Source organism: Bactrocera dorsalis, chromosome 2 (assembly GCF_023373825.1).
Source record: "Bactrocera dorsalis isolate Fly_Bdor chromosome 2, ASM2337382v1, whole genome shotgun sequence".
In the NCBI taxonomy this organism is placed as follows: Eukaryota; Metazoa; Arthropoda; class Insecta; order Diptera; family Tephritidae; genus Bactrocera; species Bactrocera dorsalis.
This window is the reverse complement of record NC_064304.1, coordinates 7,883,141-7,902,562: the sequence shown is the minus strand read 5'-3', so window position 1 is coordinate 7,902,562 and position 19,422 is coordinate 7,883,141. Positions and strand designations below refer to the sequence as shown.

The 19,422-nt window shown below is 38.1% G+C and overlaps 3 protein-coding genes across 3 annotated transcripts in view; 2 read left to right on the top strand and 1 right to left on the bottom strand.

The window, feature by feature from the left end:
- Positions 1–19,422, bottom strand: part of LOC105222102 (choline O-acetyltransferase) — a 79,030-nt gene that overhangs the window by 14,436 nt on the left and 45,172 nt on the right. Inside the window, exons 2-3 of the mRNA XM_029548633.2 lie at positions 9,818–9,897; positions 7,507–7,698 (exon numbers count right to left, since the gene is read on the bottom strand). Of these exons, the coding sequence (XP_029404493.2) occupies positions 7,507–7,659 (153 nt within the window). The 5' untranslated portion in view covers positions 7,660–7,698; positions 9,818–9,897. The remainder of the gene's footprint in view (positions 1–7,506; positions 7,699–9,817; positions 9,898–19,422) is intronic.
- LOC105222088 (uncharacterized) lies at positions 532–1,738 on the top strand. The gene is made up of 2 exons (XM_011199272.3): positions 532–688; positions 843–1,738. The coding sequence occupies exons 1-2, from the start codon at positions 682–684 to the stop codon at positions 1,610–1,612; spliced, it is 777 nt and encodes a 258-aa protein (XP_011197574.2). The 5' UTR covers positions 532–681; the 3' UTR covers positions 1,613–1,738.
- Positions 4,680–5,729, top strand: LOC105222089 (peritrophin-55). The gene is made up of 2 exons (XM_011199273.4): positions 4,680–4,821; positions 4,965–5,729. The coding sequence occupies exons 1-2, from the start codon at positions 4,758–4,760 to the stop codon at positions 5,603–5,605; spliced, it is 705 nt and encodes a 234-aa protein (XP_011197575.2). The 5' UTR covers positions 4,680–4,757; the 3' UTR covers positions 5,606–5,729.

Below are 19,422 nucleotides of genomic sequence, written 5' to 3'. Positions count from 1 at the left end.
TGAGGGTCTTGAAACAATATATATTTTGATATTAAATAATAGAAAAGAAATGATGGCAATGTGAAGTTGGTTGCGATTTGCCGATATGCATATTTTAATCTTTAACACTTTTATTTATATAATGTCAATAGTCGAAGACAGAGTTTTTTTTTAGCCCATTTTTCATGTACCGAGTCTTCAGTTGCTTCAGCGATGATCACAAAAATAAAATAATGACTATAAAATCGTGCTCTCCTCAATGAAATTACTTTTATCTGAGAAATTGTTTCTGCACTTTAAATTTAACATTTCTTTCAGTTGTAATTTATGTATCATTGAATTTAGGTGTGGCCTTTTCGGTACTACAGATAGTGCTGCTTTTGGGTAATCGAATATATTTTTACGAGAGTTGTAACTGAGCGATAGAATTGTGGAATGTGTAGTAGAATATGTTAAAGAAATGAATGATATCGGAAAGATAAGATTGACAAATTTTCTGATACAATTAAAATCAATCAGATCACTATCTGTAGAGCAATATTTTTGGCCAGGAAATAATAGCTGCGACAAGAAAAAATAAACAAAAAATGTCACTATAAATAATGAGATCACTTGTAAAAATCAAGCAGTTCAACAATTTCATTTGGATTCGTTAGGAACGAAACAGCAGGACCAAAGTAAACGCACCACACAGAGCCAGAAATGAGAGGTAGGCTGTCTAACGAGTTTCAATATAAGATATAATATAGAAGAAAACCCCCCCAAAAAAAAACAAAAAAGAAAAGTGATTCAAAACAATACTATTAAAAAATTCATAAAAGTGTAACGGTTTTAAATAGTAAACATCTTTTCCATTTAACTAGGATACGCGCTGATTGTTACGACCCTTTGCCTGGCAGCTGTGGCACAAGGCTTCGTAGATTATGAACTGAAATGTACTAAAGATGAGATGGGCATACGTTGGCCAAGCTACTACAGTAGTTCAGACTACTATGTGTGCAATCGCGTTGGAGGTAAACAAATTACGATGACCTGTGGACAAGGTGAAGTTTTCACGTTTGTGCTACAATCGTGTACAGCCCCCGGACGTTATATTCCCGCACCGCCAATTAATATTTTACCAACAAGTTCACCAGTACAGGTACAAGAGCAAACAGCCCATGTATTTTCCCTGCCTAAGCCATTATACCCCACCGATGATCAACCACCAATTATTGCGGCTCCACAGCAGCCTCCCGTTATAACTGCTGAAAATCCTAAGCCATTTAACTTTGAGCCACCACATGGTGATCATAGCGATGCAAGTGAAATCCCTAGCGAAACTCAAGAGGAATCAGTGAAGCCTTCATTACCTAATAAGCTCAAACCATCTAACCAACAATTGAACGCTGTCACAGTGCCACTACCACCCACGCCAGAACCAACACCACCAGTCGTCAAGAAACCCGTCAAGCCCCAAGCTCAAGTGCCGGTAAAGAAACAACCCTCGGCACCAACTAAGAAACAGACGACAACAGATAATAAGAAGAAACCAGTTAAACCCTCAGAAAAACAAGCGCCAACGAAAACCGATGCAAAATCGCAAAAAAAACCACCAACGCCGAAGAAGCCGCCAACACAGCCTAAAGAGTAGGATACGATATAAAATGTACCTATATTGGTTCAATTTAATTTTCAGTATAACTTTATGTACACAGTCAGTTAATTAAGCGGAATTTCAATACTACATAAATATTATATAATAAACTGATTAACCGCATTTCGGTTGAAGTTTTACTTTAGGAGTAGTGGATTCTTGATGTGCTTTTTCTAAATGGTTCTGTAAGGAAGTGTAAGTGAAGGATTCTAACCTTAATATTTTCCAACTTACAGCTAGGACTGTAATGCAAGTCTATTCTACAAAGTTCTTGCTCTTTGCATTAGATCTCATTACTTCGGTAGACAAATGGAACAGGGCAGTAGGATGTGCCGTTTCCTTCCTCTCAAATATTTATCCATAGATCCACTCATAGTAAGAATTCGTTGTTTTTATAAGTTTATGTTGGTTAAACATACATATATATATAAAATATAACTGAATTTTCATCAATAGGAACTACATGAGAACAAATTTGGTCTATATAAATTCCTGCTGAAAAATACTTTCGATATATAGCCATTTGGTATTAATTTAACTTTATAATAAGCAATTCAAGCATCAACTCAGGTGTCGAAAGAAACTTAATCACATGAAGTCTTAATAGGTGGTAGTTCTTTTCTAAAAAAAGCTTAAATTATACCAAACTTTTCCTCAGATTGTTACACAGATTTGAGGAATTTGAATTTAACCTAGCTTCGGTGAACATAGACCACATTATATTTTCAAAAAAGTTAGAGATTCTTACTAAACGGCCAATAAAGTAACCTAAGGTGCAAAACGATGACCTCAGAAATTCCTTTAACCGCGTGTGCGGCAAATACTCTTGATTATAGAATAAAATAATGCATTATAACTTTGCAGAACATATAGGTTAGATTATGTTAATCAGGTAGGCCAATAAGCCATGCATAAACCAGTTTTGGTGCTTTGCGATACCGGAAGGAGTTCAGCTGCTAGGTCCAAAAGGAGCAGTCATCCTTTAAGATGCCTTTTTAACAGACTCTGCGGCCTAACTGTCTATACCTCTTATGGTCTATCATACAGTGGGGACCCCAGATACTTATAGCGTAAATTTGCCAATGCGGGACAAGTGCACAAGAGCTGCTTCATTGTTTCCCGGGTGCCCTGTTCTAGACGTTTCTACAGTCTCCTCGTACATATATCTTCCTTTATTCCTATATACAATTTTATAGCCCGTTTACTACACCAAATCAAGGTATGTCCAAGATATATACACTTTATTTTGTTGAGATATCGCACATACTGACATATACACGACATAAACTCAACGAAAATCATTATATCGCTCATTTGCTGCAAGACCGGCATAAGTCAAAAAAATCGATTCGCCAGAAAACGCGTTTAAAGTTTTCAACTTAATACAACCTTATACGACGACTCCAACCTTACACCTCTTCTCAAGCGAAGCATATAAGAGGTATTCATATGAATTTTTGACTCAACATGAAGTATGATTTAACGAACAATTCTGCAGCATTAACTCAAAAATCACGTTTTTTGATTTATGCCGGTCTTGCAGCAAATGAGCGATATGTATTAGGTAAATGGAAGCTGCAGTTAATCCGAATTTTTCTTATAGCCTCACAAATTCTCCAATATCTTTCAAACAGAGATCTTTTCATTCGATATCTGGTGACTTAAAAATATTTCTGAAAATTTCTGATATAATTAAGTTTCCTCTTCTTACAAAGGGTGATCCATGTCGAGGCTCCCTACTTTTTTAAAGAAAAAACAGAGAAAAAGGGAAGGCTGATTAACATTCGAAAGAATATCGTTTGGCATTTATTTTTTAAAGATTATCTCTTTCAAATGTTGGCCACGGCTACATCTCAGATGGTCCATCCGGTGAGTCTTATTCTCTATGACTTGTTCAGCATTTCGTCTGGTAATTGTCTGAATCAAAGAAGGATTGTCCGCATAGACTTTAGACTTTACATATCCTCACAGGAAAAAGTCTAACGGTGTAATGTTACACAATCTCGGTGGCCAATCGACCGACCTGAAACGTGAAATTATCTGCTCACCGGCATCAGTTTTGAAGAAATTTAGACCGATGATTCCACCGGCCCACAAACCGCACCAAACTGTTGTTTTTTCTGGTTGAAATCATAGCTCTTGAATATCTTCAAGTGACTCTTCGACCAAAATGCCACACTTTTCTTGTTTACATACCCATTGTGCCAGAAATAAGTTAAACAAAGCGCGCGAAACTAATTCTTTATGGTACTTGAATTCGTTGTTCAGAGGTAAGTCTTTCCATGATGAAATGCCAAACAATACTGAACAAAAAGGGACATGACAGCTTAACACGACTCACGCGCGATATGTCAAAGAAGGCTATTGAAAAAAGTACCGTCACTTGGACCACTCGTTATATCTTCTCATTAGAATTTGGTTTAGCTATTGTAAGGTGAAACAATCTGACGAATTTTAAATGATGAAGCATCATATGATATTTGTGGTTATTATCCCATTTCAACTAAAATAAATATTTGTACTAGGTTTGGTTGTACTGTAAAGTATTTAAAATGTGATTCCGACATTTGCTATATAGTAGTAATAAGTAAATAATTCGATGCTTGGTGTGAGATTATATAAGTGTTACATATTTTTTCGGCATAGTAATCGAACTCTTCAGCTTTCTTAATTGCATATTGAGAGTTTTCTCCATGGAAAACTTAAAAAAACGAATTATGTGAAGCGTATACAACATTAGGTTCAGATGTCTGTACATAAAAAAATATCGATTCATTTTATCAATCTTCCTTTGCTGCTTCCGGATATTTTTTGGAAGCTATTGCTTGATAAAATGTCATCTTACGAATTTTAAGAATTTCTCATACATGTTAATATTACTTCAACCTCCGATAAGCAGAATAATTACAAAATTCGTACTCATGCTAAGTGATAAGGAGTAACGCAAACATACATACATGCTTACCGAGAATCTGGGCAAGATTAGTTTTAATAAAGAAATGTTAAAATCAGTCTCTGCATGGGAAATGTCAATTGCCGCTCAATTACAAGCTTTGGTATTAACAAGACTTAACAAGCTGATTAAATTGCTTGTCTGTCGCATGATTGTTAAACGGAATGAATTCGCATATAAACGGATTGAATGGGTAACAGAAGTCAGTGTTTCCAACAAAGCGTACAGCACAACTACGACAACATGAAGACAGGTGAGTTGAGTTGAGAACGTTTTCCAGATTCCATTTTATTTAATGCTCACAAATATGAGCTTTAAATTTTCAATTATTAACTTTTTTTTATATAGAGTTATATATACGATATTTCATATATACGATATTTCATATATTTTCAGTAATTGCAGTTCTTTGCGTCATATTAGCGGCCCAATGCGTAACTGCGCAATGCCCTAATCTTAAGACCTTCACTACGGAACTGAAGCCGGCTTGTGATATAAATGACATTTACATTAAATGGCCCAATTATGCGAATCAAAGTACTTACTACACCTGTTTTGGCGTGGGAAATCCAGTGTTGACACCATGTCCAAGTGGTGATTATTTCACTTACGTTTACCAACAATGCAACCAATGCAACGAGTATATTCCGCCTCCTGTATGCGAAAATCTCAAAACACAAAATACTCCCAATTGCGTTCCAATTGGTAGTGATTCTGGTGGTAATAGTAGCACAACTCCAGCCACAACAACTGGCTATCCAACACCGAACTATCCAAGTACCACAAGTTCCACCACAAAAACCACGTCCACAAAGGCACCAACTACAGCGACAACTGCTAGTACCAATACCACGGTAACTTCGGCCACTGCTACTACAGTGATAACGCCTCCAACTGCAAGCCCAACAAGTGCTCCAAGTACCAACACTACATACCCCGGACCCCCATCTCCAGTAACTTCGGCCCCGAATGTACCCACACCTCCAACACCAGCAGCAACACCACCAGTGATTGATTTAACTCCACCAAGTGCATAAGGACCAAAAATGTTTAAAATGCAATAACAAAAAATTGTTAAATCTTGTTCATTGCAAAGAATCCTGCTTATGTATTTCAGAAAGAATGTAATAAATGCTGTACCAGTCTGAAAAGATTGCTTAATTATCTACTATTTCATTATCAAAAGATTTGCAACCAAAAATATCCTTTAACAATTAATATATAAAATCGATTATATTTACTATACAAAAGTTTTCCAACAAGTACTCGATTTTGATAGACCACTTTGGATTACAGCTACATGGTATAATGGGCTGATATCGGCGTTTTCGACAAATAAGTTTCTTGGGGAAAAAATGACTCTTTCAAAACTTCAAATTAATATCTCAAAAACTCTCGCTTATGTACAGACTGACAGACGGATACTACAACGCATACAGATGAACATGCTTAAATCGACTCAGCTCGTCAAGCTGATCAGTTATATACTATATATGTATACTTTATAGGATCTCCGACATTTCCTTCCGAGTGTTTCAAGTGACAAATTTAATATACATTGTTCAGGGTTTAATAAAATAAACCGGTACGTACGGTGTAATGTCAGCCAGAAGGGCAGAAATCATTGGTATATTTTGAAATTTTTGTATAAAAAAGGGAAGAAAGCCACGCAAGCCATCAATGAAATTAGTGAAGTTTATGTAGACGATGCTGTATCACTTCGTGTAGCACCATTACTCGCTCGCTTCCGTTCTATCGACTTATCGTTTAAAAATTCCATGAAATTATGGAAAAGATTGACCAGGACCATAATATAAGCAGCCATCACATCACTAAGGAACTTAACATTCATCATCAAACGGTTTTGAACCATTTAAAAAGGCTGGCTACAAAAAGAAGCTCAATGTTTGGGTACCACCTGAATTACTTGTGAAAAATTTAATGGAGCGAATTAAGATCTTTGCTGAAACGAAATTAAATTGAACCATTTCTGAAGCGAATGGTAACAGGAGACGAAAAGTGGAACAAATACGACAATAATGTACGAAAAAGATCATGGTGCAAGCGTGGTGAAGCTCAACAAATGGTCGAAAAGATAGAATTGACGCCATAAAAGGTTATGTTGAGTGTTTGGTGGGATTAGAAAGGAATCATCCACTATGAGGTGGTCCAGTCTGGTCAATAACTGATGAGATTGCAGCAAGTAATCGAAAAAAACGGCTAGAACTGATCAACAGAAAGGACTCCGTCGTCGACAACGCTAGACCACATACATCTTTGATGACTCGGGAAGTAATGAGAGCTTGGCAGGGATGATTTGATGCATCCACCATATAGCCTGACCTTTCACCATCCGACTACCATTTGTTTCGGTCAATGCAGAACTCCCTTAATGGAGTAAAGTTGGCTTCAAGAGAAGCCGGTGAAATTTACTTGTCGCAGTTTTTCGCTGAGAAATCAGAAAAGTTGTACACTGAAAAATGGTAAAAAGTGGTCGACCAAAATGGCACATATTTGGTTCATTAAAGTTCATTATAAATATAAAAAAACATAAGTTGAAGTTTGATTATAGTTACATTCGAAAGGACATTTTCGACTAAAAATGGCATCTGCACCCTCCTTCTGTAAACTCTACTTGCGATTTATATGCACTACTAGACTCTGCAGAATGCCCAAGTTTTTACCCAAACTATTCGATTCGACGGATCAACTGACAGAAAAGCGGCTGAGTATTAAGCTATTTTGCTATTGGTAACGTTTTCATATATAACCTGTTTTATACAACCGGTTTGTGAACAAAAAATTGAGCACGACGTAAATATGTAGATTAAGTTTTCCTAAATAACTCTATATACGAGTATCCAGGAACAAATTTATATGTCTCAATCACTAAAGTTGGTTAAAGTGAGACTTAGCATATCATGTAGGTTGAGCTCACCCAATTATCCTCAGCTTCACGCTTGTCCATTAAATATTGATGACATTTTTGTCCAATACCATCTGGACCCATAAATTTTTTAATCAAAAGTTTCGTGCATTCGAGTTTTGCCGGTGTCGTGAAAGCTTCTATGGCAAGTATATAATTAGCCATGGTCTCCTCCAACGGTGGGACTGGTACTTTTGGTAGTGCCTACAATTAAAAATATTCAATAGAAAAATTATTATTATATTATATGAACAAACTAAAAATATATAATGGTAACAGTGATAATCGAGATGAGAAAAATTCTTGTCCTTTAGATTTTAAAGATACCCCTATAAGTTTGTTTGACTTTACAACAGATGGCGCAACCATCAACTGCGATAGTGGCCAAAATAGAATGGGTGTATTAAATTTTTGGTATCTAGAAGTAAAATGCGTCCGAAAATTCATGAAATTTATCTATAACTACTCACAGCCCTTATAAATTGATCAAAGTTGAGCCCGTTTCTCTGCATGTCTTTACTATTTATGTTTGTCAAAGTGATTGCAATTATTTGGTAAAAGTAAACTTGTCAACTCAAAGTAATTTATCGATTTAAATTGTCTGATGGAGATGCAGAAATATACAAAAGAGAAATTTAAAAGTGGGAAGATTATTGGGTTGTCAAGGAGAATCCTACATTTGTTCATTATTTGCTTTACTAATTATATCAAACAGGATTACTGGTGTATTTCTTAAGCGCTGGGGTTGAAGGTATACATATGTATGTATATTTGGCTTTCGTGATGTGTTGTGGCCTGTTTGTTTAGGACCACGTCAATATAAGGACATTTGTATACATACGGAAGGCACATGTGTTACATATGTACATACGTTGTTGATGTTCAAATTCTGTTTTGTATATGCATAAGTCGGAATAAGTAATTGCAAAACACGGTAAATTCTGCTTTGTGTCTAGGTATTGGACAATACATATCTATTTTATTTTAGTAATTTCTTCATTTTCGAAGTTTGTCTTAAAAACTTAAATATTGCATTCGAATTGCGAAATTTGAATTTATTAATAATTAATATTATTTATTCTACAAAGTTATAGGACTGAGTCCATTTATAAAAATTGATTAAACCAATCGTTACAGTCATTTCAAAACTTTCAAAAAAGGGTCCTTCTGCGTCGATGTAGCGCTGCCAGCGCGATTTCTAAGCATTGAAGGCCAAACGGAAGGCATTTTACGGAATAGCCTTGAGATGCACCTCGGCTACTTGGATTTTCTCTGCCGTCTCAAAATGTTTGCCTTTCATCGGTCTTTTCAGACAAAGAAAACAAAAAAAGGCCGAGAGGGGCACATCTGGGTTGTAGGACGGCTGCGGAATCGTTGGGATGCCTTCCTTGATTAGGTAGCTGTTCACAAGAACGGCGGTCTGAGCCAGGGCGTTGTCGTGGTGCAACTTCCAATCGGCTGCAATGTCTTGTCGGACCCGATTGACCCTTCGTTTGAGTCTCTTGAGGACTTCCACGTAAAACTTGGCGTTGACGGTTTGTCCAGGAAGAGCAAATTCTTGATTGACGATGTCTTTGATGTCAAAAAAGACAATGAGCATCGTTTTCACTTTGGATTTTCTCATTCATCAGCGACCTCTTCCCGGCCCTCCAAAAAAGCCTGGTGCCACCAGAACACTCTACTTCTTGCTAAAGCAACATCTGGTAAAGCCTGCTTGATCACATCAAACATCTTTGTTACAGATTTACCGACCTTCGACGCTCGTTCGTTAGCTAGGAGCGCCCTCTACCGAATCCAGTCGGTGCGCGCACTCTCCGAAATACAGTCGCGGCGAAAGAAAATCAATCCCATTACTTTCCGCACAATCTCTGTAATTTTTGTCGCACGAATGTGTATTATCTCACCGATTACCTCATCATTGTAGCTTAACCTATCAACCGCATCATTGTTCTGAAATCTATGAACAGGAAAAGTTCGATGCATAAGACATATTCTTAGACAAAAAAAAGTTTACCATACAAGAATGGGATTTGGATCAGTCAGCTTGTATGACAGTCGATAGTTTTCCGATATTGGCGATTCCAACAACTGAGTAGATTATTCGGGAGAAAAAAAAAAACATGTACAGAATTTCTGTAAGATATCTCAAACAATGAGGGACTTTGTTAAATAAACTCAGCCTTTATTTATAGGGTCTGGTCGTCTTTAGTCGCAATATTAAAACCCCTCTGGTAAGCATACAAATTAAAGATAATATGTGACAAAACGAATCAAATACACTTATGACCAATTAAAAAACATATAACTGTTTGTTAACACTTACGCAGGGAAAGCCAAATTCGTCGACCGACTCTGCAGTGGAAAGCCATTTTTTCGGTATAGAGAGCAGCGAATCGCGCCATCCTGAAAGCAGAAAGATAAGTAAGCAAATCGTTTAATTATTTCTATAGATCATTATAATTAAATAGAGAAGTTACGGGAAGTTTTGACTATTGAACTCGAAATCTATTTCTTCTTTATAATTCAAACAACGACAACCCAAGTTCTTATAATGCTTGCATATGTACATATTTGATTTTTTTTATTAGATTTGTCTTGCTTTAATAATATGTTTTAAAAATATATGTGTTATAAAATGTTTGGTTCATGTCTACTTTATATCCTGTTGTCAGTGGCAAAGTAAAGGGTGATTTTTTAAGAGCTTGATAACTTTTTTAAAAAAAAAAACGCATAAAATTTGCAAAATCTCATCGGTTCTTTATTTGAAACGTTAGATTGGTTCATGACATTTACTTTTTGAAGATAATTTCATTTAAATGTTGACCGCGGCTGCGTCTTAGGTGGTCCATTCGGAAAGTCCAATTTTGGCCAACTTTTTCGAGCATTTCGGCCGGAATAGCCCGAATTTCTTCGGAAATGTTGTCTTCCAAAGCTGGAATAGTTGCTGGCTTATTTCTGTAGACTTTAGACTTGACGTAGCCCCACAAAAAATAGTCTAAAGGCGTTAAATCGCATGATCTTGGTGGCCAACTTACGGGTCCATTTCATGAGATGAATTGTTGTCCGAAGTTTTCCCTCAAAATGGCCATAGAATCGCGAGCTGTGTGGCATGTAGCGCCATCTTGTTGAAACCACATGTCAACCAAGTTCAGTTCTTCCATTTTTGGCAACAAAAAGTTTGTTAGCATCGAACGATAGCGATCGCCATTCACCGTAACGTTGCGTCCAACAGCATCTTTGAAAAAATACGGTCCAATGATTCCACCAGCGTACAAACCACACCAAACAGTGCATTTTTCGGGATGCATGGGCAGTTCTTGAACGGCTTCTGGTTGCTCTTCACCCCAAATGCGGCAATTTTGCTTATTTACGTAGCCATTCAACCAGAAATGAGCCTCATCGCTGAACAAAATTTGTCGATAAACACATTTCGAACCGAACACTGATTTTGGTAATAAAATTCAATGATTTGCAAGCGTTGCTCGTTAGTAAGTCTATTCATGATGAAATGTCAAAGCATACTGAGCATCTTTCTCTTTGACACCATGTCTGAAATCCCACGTGATCTGTCAAATACTAATGCATGAAAATCCTAACCTCAAAAAAATCACCCGTTAGTAAAATTTCTTAGCCGTGTGCCGTAGCTTCACAGCAGGGTGTCTGGCTTTAGACGTCATTTTGACATCTTATTAAAAATCTTAAATCAACCATGGTTATGACGACAAGAACGGTGACTTGAGTTTTTGCGTCAGTTTTTGAAGCGAACCTGATTACCATGTATGTGCGCAAGGTTATGTCTGTAGATGTAAATAAATATTTATACTGTGTGGGTAAAAATATAAATAATTAGATTTTGTAAAGCACAAATGTATTTAAAATCCAAGTTAATGTTAAAGAAAACAGGAAATACTACTTCTATTGAAACAGCTTTTTTCTTGGGTTTATGTCCGATAACCTCGATGACTTTACCCGCTACCAACAACAACGGAATCAAAAAATCAGTCATTGTCGCTTCACGGGATGGCAAAAAAAGTGTGAGTTAGAGAGGGTTACACGTTCGGTCCAATCATCATAATATAATACATATAATGTCGCATATAACTACATAAAGAATCCCGATTAACCAAAAATATAATCATTGTTTCCAAAACCACTTGTACCACTGCGGAATTTAAACGCTTAAGGATTTATTCTAACATTTTCATAAATATAAATACAATCGAATAACATAAATAATATGAATGCATACAGATATGTACCTAAGATAATGAATTATCTACCTATTGTAATAATTTTATTGCTGGAATTGCTTCTCTCCGTCGAGTGCTAGCCTGCACCCTGATCAGTTTTAAAGGGGTACCACAATGAAGTCAAATTAAATGCAATTTATTATCCTTTTTTACCTACCTAACCAAGGCAACGAGGGCATCACTATCACAATAGAGTCACGTGGCAGCAATTTGAGCACACGCCACACTCCATGTTCCTCCCCACCCTGTACTTGTGCCTAGTTCTTCTGCTATTGTTACAAATATAGACCGACAACTGCCAACCGCCAAACGGCAAGCGACTGCCGCAACGCGCACTTGCATCCAATGGAAGCGCATTGGCATCGTTAGATCCCTCGTTATCTGATCTGTTTTACCACACCCCTTGGCACGGTACCGATTCGTTCCGTGTTGGCCTCTGTTTTGATAGTAAATTAATGTTTGGAGTTACCGGCAGGCAGCGCGTTGATGGGTGCGTGTAATGCGCCATAAGACAACATTGGCAACAACATTACTAACAATATTAACAATCTAAACAACAAAACAATAAAGAAAAAGGAAAGGCAAAAACAGGCGCCGGAACTGCCACAACTCATAGTATACTACTTGTACATAGAGAAGCTTATGGTGGTGCGTGGGGTAGTAAATTCAAATTAAGTAATTAATACTGTAGATGGTCAATGGAGTGGGAGGGGGGAAGTGCGGCTGCTTTATTTCAGCCAATAACTGACGAATTATATTACTTAATTCATTTGCAGTAAAGGTGGACTGAAGTTGAGCGGAACTATACTTTAGAAAACCTCTTCTTTTTCTTCTTCTTTATTGACGTAGTTACCGCTTACGTGGTTATAGCCGAGTTTGCAACAGTGCGCCAGTCCTTCTTCCTTTTCGCTGTTTGGCGCCAATTGGAGATTACAAGTGTAGTCTGGTCCTTCCCCACCTGGTCTTTTCAACGGAGTGGAGGTCATCCTCTTCCGCTGGAGTGCTTTCGTTCATTCGGACGAGGACAACTCATAGTATACTACTTGTACATACATAGAGAAGCTTATGGTGGTGCGTGGGGAGTTCAGCCATAGTGGCATGAAGGCAGCTCCTTTTTGGTGCTGTCAAAAGCAGCTTTAAATTGACGAAGAGGTGTCGTGTGCCGATCCTTTTTTCACGGGTCTTTTCCAAGATTTGGTGCATGGTGAATATTTGGTTAGTTGTTGATTTTCCTGGCCTGAAGTCACACTGATGAGGTCCAATCAGTTTGTTGACGTTGAGCTTTAGTCTTTTACACACTACGCTTATATAACCTTATATGCGATGTTAAGGAGGCTTATCCCACGGTATTTTGCGCAGATTTTTGGGGTCTCCCTTTTTGTGGAGAACACACTCAAATTCCAATCGTCGGGCATACTTTCGTCCGACCATATTCTACGAAGAAGTTGATGCAAGCCCCTTATCAGTTTCTCACCGCCGTATTTGAATAGCTCGGCCGGCAATCTATCGGCCTCCGCCACTTTGTTGTTCTTCAGACGAAAAATTGCTATTCGAACTTGCTCGTGGTCTGGCAATGGAACGTTTGCTCTATCGTCATCGATTGGGGAATCGGGTTCTCCATCTCTAGGTGTTATGTGTTCGCTGCCATTCAAAGGCCGGATAAGTGTTCCTCGTATGAAATAGTTACGATGTGAATCATCTCTTCTCACCTCAACTCGACGTCATTTATATATTTATTCAACATGTCTTCTGTGAGAGAGCTGTTTTTTTGCTGTTCAATATTACTGCTTTAAAATTTTTGCCAATGTGGAAGGACTTCTGTAAAACATTTTGGTTATTTAATAATTTTAATGCAAATTTCATTAGAACCCCAACCACTTTTAGTGGGTAATTAGGTGTCAATAACTCAGGCAACTACATACCCATTAACATATACATAGTTATGTACATGTTTGAGGTATCTATATGGTCGTCTAGAAAATCTAATTATGCCAGGTATGTATCACTACACTCCACACCCAATCCACCCATTAGACGGCAAGCGACAGACGGCAGGCGGTTCGACACATGTAATAAAATGCTTGAATAAACCGACTAACATGATTAAGCGGCAAAAATCACGCTTGCTTGCTGGCTGTATCTGCCGACTCGACTGCCAGTCACTACATGCACTCGCACACCAACAACTGTGCAGCATTTAAATGACAAGCAACGGCTGCCGTCTGTCACACTAAACGATAAAAATGTAATCCTGACGAGAAATATTGCTTTGCTGTAACTGCTTCTAATTTAACAAGAGCCATGAAAATACGCGCCCAGATTCGCCCCATTGTGTTCGTTGCAGCTAACCACAGACCATAGCAAACAATAAAGAACCAGCGCAAATGAAGGAAAAGAATTTAAATGGCAAAACAAATCCCTGCCATGCAAGAAATACACAAAAAGCGAGTCCAATAAAAGACCAGCAGCTTCAAATAGCAACAGCAACAGCGACGACATTGGCATCGCCGTGAACATCAGCAGCAACAGCAACAGTACCAGCTACTAGCAGTTGGTAAACGGCAACCGCAGTCACCAGCACGCTTCATCGGGGCTGAACCCCAAAATATGTCAAAGTGCTCGGCGGGTGGGCTGCTGCCACATGCCAAGTTCACGCTCATGCCACCACTTCGCAATGCAGCAACCCCATTTCTCTGAGATGCCAATTGCTCGACTGGTGCTGGTGCTGCCGCCTGTTCTTGTTGACTGGGTTGTGGGTGCTACTAGGGTCATGCCATTGTCAATGCGTACGTTACGATTCTTTTGTTGGCCGCATTTTTTGAAGTTCTCCAGTTTTTCGTTGGCGCTGAACGTGAGTTTCAGCTACACATTCATTCAATCTTTCATTCATTGTTTCATTCATTCGGTTAACGTATTTTCTTACCTATACCAGTATTTGTGCCGGCGTAGCTGCAGAATCGCGCGGCAAATGAGGCGGGGGAGCGCACGGCACGCACACAAGAATTGAGCCGTAAATCCATTGCGGATTTGGCGTACAATAATGTTGAGCGCTGGCTTTGCCGTCCCGCAAATGGCCGCGCCAACACTTGGTAAGCTTCCGCATTATTGTTGCGTATACTGCTAAATCTTTTATTTGTGTTGTTGCTTTTGTTCCGCATTTCTTTCTGAATTGGCTTTGTACTACTATTTGGGGTTTCCTTGTTAGCAGCCGTCAATGAAATTCTAAACTGACGTACGAAGAATGTTCCTTTAACTTTGACTCGGTTGTGTTGCCGCTGTTGGAGCCGTCGCAAATGGCTTGGTGCAATTGCTTGCAGTATATTAGACATTTCAGCAAAAGATAATAAGATTTCTTAAGATTCTGTTTTGCGAATAATTTTTTTTACAAGTATTGACATTAACTTTCAACAAACAAAAAAACTGTAGGAAGCAAAACATACACCTGACAGTAATGGGTTGATTTCAAACACTCAGTGTAGCAACCTGATTTTTCAGGGTTGTTAGCTCTTAATATCCCCTGAAAATCGGAATGTTTATTTATTTATATGTCCATAATAACTTCATTTCATATACCGCTAAATCCAATATAATATAAGATATCCATCACTATTATGTGGTTCATATCTTAGACCTATGTATGTGAAGACAATCAGTCTTACAGGAATCGACTGATTTTAAAGCAGTTATTTAACTGTTTCTCCGTTAACTACCAAATTGCCAAAAATGTATTCTGACTCGCTCTCTCACTCTGCCTTAATAAATGGAATTGTGAACCGTCTTACTGTTTTGACAAGTGCTCCAAGTAGAGGTACTTTATTCAATTGCCTTTTTTGACAGACCATCCGTGAGTATTGTCAAACTGTCATGTTATTTTGGTTCATTATTTGGCATTTCATCATGGGAAGACTTACGCCTGAACAAAGTTTACAAATCTTTCAACTTTATTACGAAAATTCACGTTCTGTAAAGAATGTGCTTCGCGCACTTCGCTCAACTTATGGTCAACATAATCGCCCTACTGAGCATAGTATTCGCAATACCATCATCCATTTTGAAACCCAACATTCATTATTGGGTAATATTCGACCGAATAGACCACGTCTACTAGTACGCTGTGAAGAAAATATAGCAGGCGTAGATAAGAAAGTACACGAAGACCGTGAAGAGTCGATTCGGTGCCGTTCGCGGCAATTCAGACTGATGTATGGAACGACTTGGCGCATTCGAGATCTTAAAGTGAAAGTATACAAAATACAGCTTGTGCAAGAACTGGGCTCTTGAAAAGTTCCGAGAAGATTCGACGTTTTCGAGCCAAATTATGTTCAGCGATGAGGTGCATTTCTGGCCTAATGGGTATGTAAGCAAGCAAAAATGCCGCATTTGGGACGAAGAGTCACCTGAAGAGATTCAAGACCTTTCATTTCATCCAGAAAAAATAACAGTTTGATGTGGTTTGTGGGCCGGTGGAATTATCGGTCCACATTCCTTCAAAAATGATGCCGGTGAGAACGTAACCGTCAATGACCGACTATCTGATGGCTAAAATAGAAGCTCGTGATCTCGGCGACATTTAGTTTCAAAAAAACGGTCCCACTTCCCACACATCACATCAAACAATGGATTTATTCAGAGAACAGTTCGGTGAACAGATAATTTCAGTTTTTGAGCCGGTCGATTGGCCACCAAGATCGTGTGATATCACACCGTTTGACATTTTTCCTGTGGAAATATGTAAAGTCCAAAGTCTACGCGGACAATCCCGCTTCGATTAAGGCCCCTAAAGCAAAACATCACGCGTGTCATTCGCCAGTTATCAGGTAAAATGTTCAAAGGAGTCATTGAAAATTGGACTCAACGGAGAGATCATCTGAGACGTAGCCGCGGTCAATTTATGAAAGAGAGAAAGGGATCAAAAAATATATGCCAAAGAGTGTTCTTTCGATAATAAACATTAGTGTGAAGTAAGACATTTAAGAAACTGTGAGATTAAAAATGTTTCGGCTATCAGCTGGAATTTTTTTAATTAACTGATAAATTCCGCAGTTTGAAAGCGTTTTCCATCGATGTGTATGATAGAAGTAGAGATTATTACAATTTCGTCACATTATTTATTTTTGAAATATTTTTGGCAGAATACATTGATACGTGACGTCATTAAAGAGAAAACGAAAGTCTTTGTTTATAATTATTATGAAAGTTTGACAGCTTGTTTTGTTTATGACGTTACGTGCCGCTATCATGCCTGTATTATGGCGTTATTATGCAGTATATGCCATGGATCACAAAGCTTTAAGTGCCTCCTGTAGACTGTGTGCAGAATTTAAATGTCGTATTTTATGCTCAAATGATTTTCGTCTTTAATAAGATACACTTGTTTATAAACAAAATTTTCTCATATCGAATTAAACGTGAAATAATCCGTCGTTACTTTAAAACGTGACACCGAAACCCTGGCGATACGTCAAATCTTTGATGTCTCATCGTTCTATTAAGGTAACATAATACAAAAAAAGAGAGAAAACAGAATCGGCAACACGAATACATTTTAAAGCGTGAAAAGCTGCCGTTTCACCCTCCGTGTATTTTGTTACAAACTCTTTGCAACAGTGCTTCGATGTGAGCTGGCGATGGTGGGTGGTGGGTGGTGGTTCGGTTGAAGGTAATCAAACCAAAAATTTAATGTTAATTTTCGTATGTGCCAACAGCACATCAGATATTAAAGTCATCTACCTATAAATATATACATATGTATATGTAGAGCAGTGTCGTTGTAAAGGGGATTAAGGGGGAACATAAACCTCATCATTAGTTAACGATTTTTTTTACAAATTGCAATGAAAAAGACATTAAATCACAGATTTTATCATTTTTAGTACCATAAAATGTACATACAATATATTTATTTTATCTTTAATTTGTGTGTCACGTTTAATTTGCAGCTCCGATTTGCAACATTTTCTCATTCTTTCAAAATCCTATACACGCCACTGTAGCTAGTAGACACCGTAAATATAAAATTATCATTAGCATCACCAGACAGCGGCAAGCCTCAAAATATGCCAATACACACGTAAACACAGCAACCTTGCGTGAGCCTGGAAATGCCTATTGAAATTTATTTTGTTTAAGGGGGAGCAACTTCGCTTGGGGCTGTATGAGTGATGGGGGAAAATAGCTAAAGGTACGAAAATTTCATGTCGTACCTTCGTGCTGGAAATGGTTTCATGTTCATCAGTCGTTTTTTTCTAAAACTTCAGCTCTAGTAATCCAAATGGAGAGGGAAGACGAGGAAAGCTCGTCTGATGTAGTTACACTAAGGGTTGGTTTGCGCTGATGAAGCACGTACACCTTGGCTCTATCTAAGTATATACTTATGTATATATTCATATAAAGGGTGATTTTTTAAGAGCTTGATAACTTTTTTAAAAAAAAAAACGCATAAAATTTGCAAAATCTCATCGGTTCTTTATTTGAAACGTTAGATTGGTTCATGACATTTACTTTTTGAAGATAATTTCATTTAAATGTTGACCGCGGCTGCGTCTTAGGTGGTCCATTCGGAAAGTCCAATTTTGGGCAACTTTTTCGAGCATTTCGGCCGGAATAGCCCGAATTTCTTCGGAAATGTTGTCTTCCAAAGCTGGAATAGTTGCTGGCTTATTTCTGTAGACTTTAGACTTGACGTAGCCCCACAAAAAATAGTCTAAAGGCGTTAAATCGCATGATCTTGGTGGCCAACTTACGGGTCCATTTCTTGAGATGAATTGTTGTCCGAAGTTTTCCCTCAAAATGGCCATAGAATCGCGAGCTGTGTGGCATGTAGCGCCATCTTGTTGAAACCACATGTCAACCAAGTTCAGTTCTTCCATTTTTGGCAACAAAAAGTTTGTTAGCATCGAACGATAGCGATCGCCATTCACCGTAACGTTGCGTCCAACAGCATCTTTGAAAAAATACGGTCCAATGATTCCACCAGCGTACAAACCACACCAAACAGTGCATTTTTCGGGATGCATGGGCAGTTCTTGAACGGCTTCTGGTTGCTCTTCACCCCAAATGCGGCAATTTTGCTTATTTACGTAGCCATTCAACCAGAAATGAGCCTCATCGCTGAACAAAATTTGTCGATAAACACATTTCGAACCGAACACTGATTTTGGTAATAAAATTCAATGATTTGCAAGCGTTGCTCGTTAGTAAGTCTATTCATGATGAAATGTCAAAGCATACTGAGCATCTTTCTCTTTGACACCATGTCTGAAATCCCACGTGATCTGTCAAATACTAATGCATGAAAATCCTAACCTCAAAAAAATCACCCGTTACAAAGCATACTTATTGAGAGATGTGTATATATGTATGTATTTAGAGTAGACGACTGCCAAATTGCCAAAAAGCACTTTGTGGGGGAGCTGACCTTAAAGTGTTGCCGATTCATCAGCATTCTAAAAGCAGATGTACAATAGAGGCGCTCTGGGAATTGGTGAACGTAGCGGATGTGATTCAAGGTAATGATTTCCACTTTTCCACAGGCGTGTTCTTCCACTCTTTCTTCTCTATTTTTAGTAATATGTGTATGTTCTGTGTAATACCCTAAAGTCGAGTAACAAATTCCAAATTTACATATGCATTAGAATAAATTAATGTCCACCGTATTGCTAAAAAGGGTTCTAAATTG

Excerpts from the sequence above, each read along its gene's own strand:
- LOC105222089 (XM_011199273.4), top strand. The coding sequence starts at position 4,758 with ATGGGTAACAGAAGTCAGTGTTTCCAACAAAGCGTACAGCACAACTAC. Across the intron at positions 4,822-4,964 it reads CTACGACAACATGAAGACAG|TAATTGCAGTTCTTTGCGTC; the intron begins GTGAGTTGAGTT and ends ATATATTTTCAG.